The following is a 9478-nucleotide window of genomic DNA, read 5'->3' as shown; positions in this document are numbered from 1 at the left end:
GAGCTATACTGGGGTTTAACTGGAGTTATACTGGGGTTTAACTGGAGCTATACTGGGGTTTAACTGGAGTTATACTGGGTTTAACTGGAGCTATACTGGGGTTTAACTGGAGTTATACTGGGGTTTAACTGGAGTTATACTGGGGTTTAACTGGAGTTATACTGGGGTTTAACTGGAGTTATACTGGGTTTAACTGGAGCTATACTGGGGTTTAACTGGAGTTATACTGGGTTTAACTGGAGCTATACTGGGGTTTAACTGGAGCTATACTGGGGTTTAACTGGAATTATACGGAGGTTCAACTGGAGCCCTACTTGCCAGCTTTTCACAGTGGTCCTGATGCGGTGTGAAAGATAGAAGTAATACTACAGTATAAAAATACTTCAATACAAGTTCTGCATTCAGACATTCATATTATTACAGATTGAAAGTGTCTCTCCTCTCTCCCAGGGTTACACCGACGAGCCGATAACAAAGATCCTCTCACACGTCGAGGACGGAAACATCGTCCAGCTGGATCGATGGAACCTGAATGTGGAGGCGAACCCCGAGGCCCGACCGGAGGACCGGGACGAGCATCAGACCGACAAGGTCTGCGGAGAGTCTGAGAGTCATTACACGAGAGGTCACGTTCAGTCAGACGTCTTTAACCACGGTGATTCTTTCTGCTGTTTCTCAGCTTCCTATCGACGTCTTCAACAACTACTTCAGTCTGGGCTTCGATGCTCACGTCACGCTGGGCTTCCATGAATCCAGAGGTCAGTCTGAGCTCTCTGAGGCAAGAAGAGTCAACTTTCTCTTAAACAAACATTAATACCATTTATCAGATAAACTGAACTGACATTAATAGGGCCATAACTCACCTTTATCTATCTGAGGATATTCAGGGTTCAGTCTGATGTTTTGATAATCTAATATATTTTCATGTTTTTTTCTTATTGACATTGAATTTATATTTATTGTGAGTTTGAAAAGCTGCTGAACAGTTGAGTATCACTGCACTAAAGCCTCTTCACACATCAATCACTGGGATTACCTTCAGTCACTTCTATTTATTACTATTCACACACACACACACGTGTTCAAAACATTCAGGAGCATTTCCATCTCAATAATAATAATAATGACTTTATTTATATAGCACCCACAGCTCAGTGAGACAGTCACGAATACAAATAAACTAAGAAATAAATAACATAAAATAGAAAAAATGTAGTAAAATAATTTAGTAAAATCAACAAATAAAATAATAAAACAGAAAAGCGACGACATCCCATTTAAGTCGACCTTTAAAAATGTTTTAAGAAGTGATTTCATTTACGGATGCCGAGCAGAAGACAGTAATGGAGCGTTGTGATTGGTCGGTTTGTCTTCTGTCACGTTGCTGCTTCCATTCACAACATTCTGATTCTATGAAATGTTTGGAGCAAAGCTGTTCTATCAGAGGCCGCATTCTAAAATTTAGACTGAAATTTTTAATAAAAACAAGTTTTTACAAATAATTCAAATATTTAGAAATTACTTCAACAAACTAAAAGTATAACATTTAGTATTTTTGATGGTTCACTGACTTCAGAGAAGTTGAAATGAATAATACATGTTCCGGATCCTTGTAGACTAGCTGCTGTAATCAAACATGTATCTGAGGCTCCTCCTCCTCTCTCCGTTATCCTCACTGCTCCTCCTTTATTTGTTCTGTTCTCATCCACATCCTCAGTGACCTCATCACCCAACAGGGACCAATAGAAAGCTCTCTAATCAATGTAAACTCACATAATGAAACCGAGAAACCAAACGATAGATGGAAATGTGAGCGAGCTGAGTTCCTTCCTTAGTTCCAGATAACGAGCTTATGAGTCTGTGTTTCATGTCACAGATGCTTTCTGATGTAAAAATAGAAACACTTTGTTTTTCTTCCAGAGGCGAACCCAGAGAAGTTTAACAGCCGCTTCAGGAACAAGATGTTCTATGCAGGAGTAAGTGTAGCTCTGTTGTTGTTATTATTACTTTATTATTATTATTATCATTATGATTTATGATGTGTGTGTGTGTTTCAGACGGCCTTCTCAGACTTCCTGAGCGGGAGCTCCAAAGACCTCGCCAAGCACATCAGAGTGGTGGTGAGTCTTCCTCTCTCTTCCTCATCATCATCTCTCTCTTCTTGACATCAGGACATCACTCACTACTAATATGGACGGAAGTCAAAGACGAGAGACAAAACATTTCCCGCTTGAATTACACATCAGGGTTAGGGTTAGGGTAAAAAAACAGATACTTTTGCAGCAAGAAAGTCTCATTTTGTCAAGTTAGCTAGCTGCGAGCTAACTCAGGTGACGGCCATGTTGGAACTTTGTTTCTGTATCAGCTGCATCAGTTATTACATTTCATATATCCGCATATATATACATCCATATATATATACTGTATAAAGATGTATATATATACGGATGTGTATATATATACATCCATCAGTTAGAAACATCGATGCTCAAAGACCAGATGAACTGTTTTATTTAAATATGTAAACACTAATGTACAACACGTGACAGAAGGCTTATAAATATGATTTACATGTGAAGCTTTATTGTAGCTTTTATTTAAGAAACAGGAGGAAGTAGTGACTTTGTTGGGGACTACTTTCAGTGGTGGATTAATCCACATTTGGCTGCTGACACAAACAACAGAATAGAACAGCAGCAACATTTATTCAGAATAACTCAAATGTGTTATACATTTTCTATATAAATAGTTTCATGTCCGTCAGATTGAAACAGTTTATGTGTTTAATCCTCACCTGAAATCAGAGACCTGAGCTTCTGTACATCACGTCCTCTATTACAACCATCTGTTGAAAATGTGTCTTATATTTAATATAAAACAAGATTTACCTGAATAATACATAAATATAAATACATATCGTCAGTATTGCTCAGGATACTGTGTGAGTACTGTGTGTACTTGTATTTAGTCTGCGTCTCCCTCCTCAGTGTGACGGTACAGACCTGACGGCCAAAGTCCAGGACCTGAAGCTACAGTGTCTGCTCTTCCTCAACATCCCCAGGTACGCCAAGTGACTGTTTCTACAGTTTGAAGCGGTCTGCAGACCTCTGACCGGTCTCTGTGTGCAGGTACTGTGCCGGCACCGTGCCGTGGGGTCACCCCAGTGAACACCAGGACTTTGAACCGCAGCGCCACGACGACGGCTGCATCGAGGTCATCGGCTTCACCATGACGTCTCTGGTGAGCTGTCAGACCACATGAGACCACGTCAGACCACATGAGACCACGTCAGACCACGTCACACCACATGAGACCACATGAGACCACGTCAGACCACGTCAGACCACGCCAGACCACGTCAGAACACATGAGACCACGTCAGACCACATGAGACCACATGAGACCACATGAGACCACGTCAGACCACGTGAGACCACGTCAGCTCATCAGCCTCATATTATTGATTCGTATGCAATTCTGTTTTTGGTGTCAAAAATGACACCAAAGACACCAAATCATGTGTTTAATCTACACGAGTCATGACTCAAGCAGCAGCAGCTCCATCTGCGGGTGTTGTTTGTGTCTTGGTGACCTGCGGTTGTTGCTTGTGTCTTGGTGACCTGCGGGTGTTGTTTGTGTCTTGGTGACCTGCGGTTGTTGCTTGTGTCTTGGTGACCTGCGGTTGTTGTTTGTGTCTTGGTGACCTGCGGTTGTTGTTTGTGTCTTGGTGACCTGCGGGTGCTGTTTGTGTCTTGGTGACCCGCGGTTGTTGTTTGTGTCTTGGTGACCTGCGGGTGCTGTTTGTGTCTTGGTGACCTGCGGTTGTTGTTTGTGTCTTGGTGATCTGCGGTTGTTGTTTGTGTCTTGGTGACCTGCGGTTGCTGTTTGTGTCTTGGTGACCTGCGGGTGTTGTTTGTGTCTTGGTGACCTGCAGGTGTTGCTTGTGTCTTGGTGACCTGCGGTTGTTGTTTGTGTCTTGGTGACCTGCGGTTGCTGTTTGTGTCTGGGTGACCTGCGGGTGTTGTTTGTGTCTGGGTGACCTGCGGGTGTTGTTTGTGTCTTGGTGACCTGCGGGTGTTGCTTGTGTCTTGGTGACCTGCGGTTGTTGTTTGTGTCTTAGTGACCTGCGGTTGCTGTTTGTGTCTGGGTGACCTGTGGTTGTTGTTTGTGTCCAGGCCACACTGCAGGTGGGTGGTCACGGCGAGCGGCTCCATCAGTGTAAAGAAGTGACCCTCACCACCTACAAGTCGATCCCCATGCAGGTGGACGGAGAGCCCTGTAAACTGGCTCCCTCCATCATCCACATCAACCTCAGGAACCAGGCCAACATGGTGCAGAAGACCAAGAGGAGGATCTCCATGCCCCACCTCAACGAGTAAACTCTACACCAATCCATCACATGTTTCTGAGTCTTTACTGCAGTAAAAGTACTAATACCCGCTGTGAAAATACTCCACTGCAGTCAGCAGCCGGTTCCTGAGAAGCTCCAGATCAGAGTGAACCGGATCAGCATGGCGGCGTACGAGGCTCTGCACTACAACAAGGACCAGCTGAAGGAGGCCTGTGAGTCACTGAAGGGTTAACTGTGATCAGATCAATAAGAAGAATAATTAAATATCAGCTGTTTGATTATTTATGAGTTGATCAAATGATGTCATAGTCGTGTAACGTCAGACTGAACAGGTTCACTCTGACCTTGTCCTCTCAGCGACTCCTCTAGGAGTCATCACCGTCCCCGGAGACAGCGACCTGGAGACCTGCCGTCCGCTCATCGAGCATCTGCATGAGGACCTGGACCAGGTCCAGGACCAGGTAATACTACTACTACTACTACCACTACTATTACTACTAATACTACTACTACTAGTACTACTATTACTACTACTATTACTACTACTACTACGAATACTACTACTACTACTACTACTACTACTACTACGAATACTACTACTACTACTACTACGAATACTACTACTACTACGAATACTACTACTACTAATACTAATACTACTACGAATACTACGAATACTACGAATACTACTACTACTACTACTATTACTACTACTACTACTAATACTAATACTAATATATTTACTAACAAAAATAATAATGATTTTATGATGATAATATTGGTGATAGTAATAATAATTATAACAATTATAATGATGATCATAAAATTATCACTTTTTTTATCAACCAAAAACAACTGAAGTAGAAAACAAACAACAGACGCATCATAAAAAGGGGATAAAATAAAGTAAAGATGATCAACAGCGTGTTCAGAGAGATGTTATGAATAATAATAATGAACAAAGTGTCTCTGCTCCTCCAGGACGGAGACCTGATGAAGGTGGACGGTCTGTCTCCTCACAAGTTGTCCATGAAGTGGTGTTTCCTGGACTGTAAGCCCCTCCCCCCCCCCCCCCACAGGTTCTCGGAGTCCGTCCCTCACAGAGAACCTGATCCTGGTCTTCTTTGTGTTCCAGGTACCACAGCAGACCGCTTGTACCGGATTGACCGGGCTCAGGTGTGACAGCAGAACCGGATCAGCTTCATTTCTTTTTTCTCTGACATCATTCTATTTATACTGGTTCTGTGTCTCAGGAGCACCTGAACTACGTGACGGAGATCTCTCAGGAGGAGCTCTACATCCTGGATCCGGAGCTGGTCGTCACCGAGACGGTGGGCACCTCCCCCGGCGTGCCGGACCTGCTGGATTCTGAGGACCACCAGGACCAGGACCAGCAGAGACAGTTCGTCTTCCCGGTCTCATCGGTCTCCCCATCAATCCCCCCGAGGTGAGAGATGTCTAAACTATTAATAAAAATAATTAACTAAAATATTAATAATAATAATGATGATTGACTATTTATCTTTAACAACATTTATCTCAGAGTCAAAGACAATGATATGTCTCATACTGTCCGTCTGTCTGTCTGTCTGTCTGTCTGTCTGTCTGTCTGTCTGTCTGTCTCTCATACTGTCTGTCTGTCTGTCTTGTGTTCCAGACTCAGAGACCTCCAGAGAAAGAGGATCTCCAGTGACAGTTGTGTGTCTGAGGTTTTGTCTCAGAGTTCCTCACAGAGCGCCCTCTGCAGGTAGTGAACATGTTCACGTGATTCATACAGTAAAGATTTAAAAGACACGTTAATGAGATTCAATACGAGTAAAACAAGACCTGAACCAGACCAGATCTGAACCAGACCTGAACCAGACCTGAACCGGACCTGAACCGGACCTGAATAAGATCTGAACCAGACCAGACCTGAACCAGACCTGAACAGCAGTCAGTAATTAATAAACCAACAGCAGAATTTAAAAATCAATTATTTGATAAAAACTGTTGCTTTTTTCTCTTTAATTCTAGTTGTGTTAAATAATCAACAATATTCTATATATTAGAAATATTCATATTTATTTACTGTAAAAAGGATCAGATCAACAACAATAAAGTAAAAGTACTGAATGTGTACTTTAGTTATTGTACTTTTCACGTCACTTTTATGATAAATAATTTTTATTATTTCACATAAACCGGAAATAAAATTACTGTTTGTCTCGTCATCATGTGTACATGTATGTATTTATGTGTATATATGTACTGTATATACATACATACACATACCTTCATACACACATATATATATATAAGTGTGTATATGTCTCCGTCTGACTGCTTGAAATACTTCATGGTACTACTTACAGTACACATATGTTTTACCTCATACAGTACACATACATGGTACTTCATAGATTACACATCCATGGTACCTCATACAGTACACATACACTACGCCTACGTAGTACCTCGTACAGTACACATATGTAGTACCACATACATGGTACCTCATGCAATACACATACAGTACACTTCATAGAATACACATACAGTACACATACATGGTACTTCATAGAGTACACATCCGTAGTACCTGGAGCTGACGTCTCATTGTGTCCATCTTGTGGTCTGAAGGAGAGGAGCAAAGATTGTTAATGTTCATCGCTCCAACACAACGCTGGCTGAATTCAGACCCATCGTTAGGTATGACATCATCAGTGTGTGTGGTGTGACATCATCGGTGTGTGTGGTGTGACATCATCGGTGTGTGATCTTCTCTAATGTTGATCTGATCTGTCTCTCTCACAGTCCTTCCAGAGCGACCTCACACGGCCCTCAACAAGGTAAACCTAACCCCTAACCCCTAACTCCCCATCCCCTAACTCCTAAACCCTAACTCCTAACCCCTAACCCCTAACTCCTAAACCCTAACCCCTAACTCCTAACTCCTAAACCCTAACCCCTAAACCCTAACCCCTAACCCCTAACTCCTAAACCCTAACCCCTAACCCCTAACGGTCTCTCATAGTTTTATGAAGTTCAGAAAGTCTAAACATGATTTATTACAGAAGAACGTTCTTCTGACTGGTTGTAGGAATAGAAAGCAACAGTTGGAGAGTTTTCACTGTAACTGGTTTGTTCTGTAGATGCTGAGTTGATCCACTGCATCAGGACTGAAGACCTGAACAGAGTGAGTGAACCCTCTGAGGTCTGATGCTCATTAACACTTATCTTTAATAAAACATCAACGTTTACATTAAATGTGTTCATTTCAACTTTCACTTCACTGGATGTTCACTTTGTTTCTGTTGGAAACACGACTATGTGTTCATTTACTCCTCAACCTGGGCCCCGTTCCTCGTACGTGGTTCAACTAAGTTGATCAAATGTCCTATTAGCAGCTTAAATTAACCCGATGATTGATGTCAGGCTATCTCAGGCTGTTGTTGTTGTTATTGTTGTGGTGCAGCTGACGGAGCTCCACCAGCAGGGGGCAGACCTCCTGCTGCAGGACGAGGCCGGCTGCACTCTGCTGCATCACGCTGTGGAGAACGAGAGCAGAGAGATCCTCAAGTACCTCATCGACCACGGTGAGAGAAGCACACACACACTATATACACACACTACACACACTGCACGCACTGTACACACACACACACAAACAAACTAATATTAATTGAACATTTGAAATCATTTCTGTGAATTCTTTAGTTTGACTCCACTGTTTAGTTTCTTTCTTATCTTTATTTAATAAAGCTTTTAGCTTTAGCCATTAGCTCCTTTATCTCCTTTATCTTATTTATCTTATTTAGCTCCTTTAGCTCCTTTATCTTATTTATCTTATTTAGCTCCTTTAGCTCCTTTATCTCCTTTATCTTATTTATCTCCTTTAGCTCCTTTATCTCCTTTATCTTATTTATCTCCTTTAGCTCCTTTATCTCCTTTACCTCCTTTAGCTCCTTTATCTCCTTTATCTTATTTATCTCCTTTAGCTCCTTTATTTCCTTTAGCTCCTTTATCTCCTTTATCTCCTTTATCTTATTTATCTCCTGTATCTCCTTTATTTCCTTTATCTCTTTTAGCTCCTTTATCTCCTTTATCTCTTTTAGCTCCTTTATTTCCTTTAGCTCCTTTATCTCCTTTATCTCTTTTAGCTCCTTTAGCTCTTTTATCTATTTCAGCTCCTTTAGCTCCTTTATTTCCTTTATCTCCTTTAGCTCCTTTATCTCCTTTATCTCTTTTAGCTCCTTTATCTCCTTTATCTCCTTTAGCTCCTTTATCTCTTTTAGCTCCTTTAGCTCATTTATCTCCTTTAGCTCCTTTATCTCCTTTATCTCTTTCAGCTCCTTTATCTCCTTCAGCTCCTTTAATATTCTGCCGTTTCATAATCTTTGACTTGAAAAACATTTTGTTGGTTTGTTCACTTAAATTAATTAATTGTTGTTATATATATTTATACATGTTCATATTGTATTCTAAAGATGAAGATAATACAGTTTGTTGATGTTTCTAAATGCATTTTGTGTGTTTTTTTAGTGCCCACGTCTCACCTGAACATAACGGAGAAGGAGACGTGAGTCAAGTTTCTTTTAAAATACCTGTTAGACTTTCTCTGAATACTTTAAACTGTTTGTGTTACTAATATTCATGTTTTGTTCTCCAGAGGTGAGACAGCGCTCCACAAAGCCGCCTCCTCCTGTCAGAGGAGCATCTGTCACTACCTGGTGGAGGCCGGGGCGTCGCTCATGAAGACCGACCTGCAGGTAAACCGTCACTCACCTGTAACACACCTGTAACACACACTGACACGTTTACACTGTGAGCAACACACTCCACCTGGCAGGTGAGAGGGGAGTGAACATTGTTATTGATAACAGCTGAAACATATAAGAACATTGTTATTGATAACAGGTGAAACCCATAAGAACATTGTTATTGATAACAGCTGAAACTTATACGAACATTGTTATTGATAACAGCTGAAACATATAAGAACATTGTTATTGATAACAGCTGAAACATATAACAACATTGTTATTGATAACAGGTGAAACACATAAGAACATTGTTATTGATAACAGCTGAAACACATAACATTGTTATTGATAACAGCTGAAACACATGAGAACATTGTTATTG

The 9478-nt window shown here is 41.3% G+C and overlaps 1 protein-coding gene across 1 annotated transcript; it reads left to right on the top strand.

The window, feature by feature from the left end:
* Positions 1–371: 371 nt before the first annotated feature.
* Positions 372–9472, top strand: LOC116377977 (diacylglycerol kinase zeta-like; the record flags this gene model as incomplete). The annotated part of the gene is made up of 19 exons (XM_031839754.1): positions 372–591; positions 680–758; positions 1921–1976; positions 2058–2120; positions 2988–3061; positions 3129–3240; positions 4176–4375; positions 4463–4563; positions 4709–4812; positions 5333–5402; positions 5487–5527; positions 5605–5798; positions 6009–6098; positions 6974–7042; positions 7148–7182; positions 7486–7529; positions 7809–7929; positions 8876–8912; positions 9003–9472. Coding segments are annotated over 19 exons (1843 nt in total), but the record flags the coding sequence as incomplete, so codon positions are not given.
* Between the last annotated feature and the right edge of the window lie 6 nt (positions 9473–9478).

Source organism: Anarrhichthys ocellatus, unplaced genomic scaffold, assembly GCF_004355925.1.
Source record: "Anarrhichthys ocellatus isolate YVR2014 unplaced genomic scaffold, GSC_Weel_1.0 scaffold1914, whole genome shotgun sequence".
Lineage (NCBI taxonomy): Eukaryota > Metazoa > Chordata > Actinopteri > Perciformes > Anarhichadidae > Anarrhichthys > Anarrhichthys ocellatus.
This window is presented reverse-complemented; position numbering and strand designations above follow the sequence as displayed.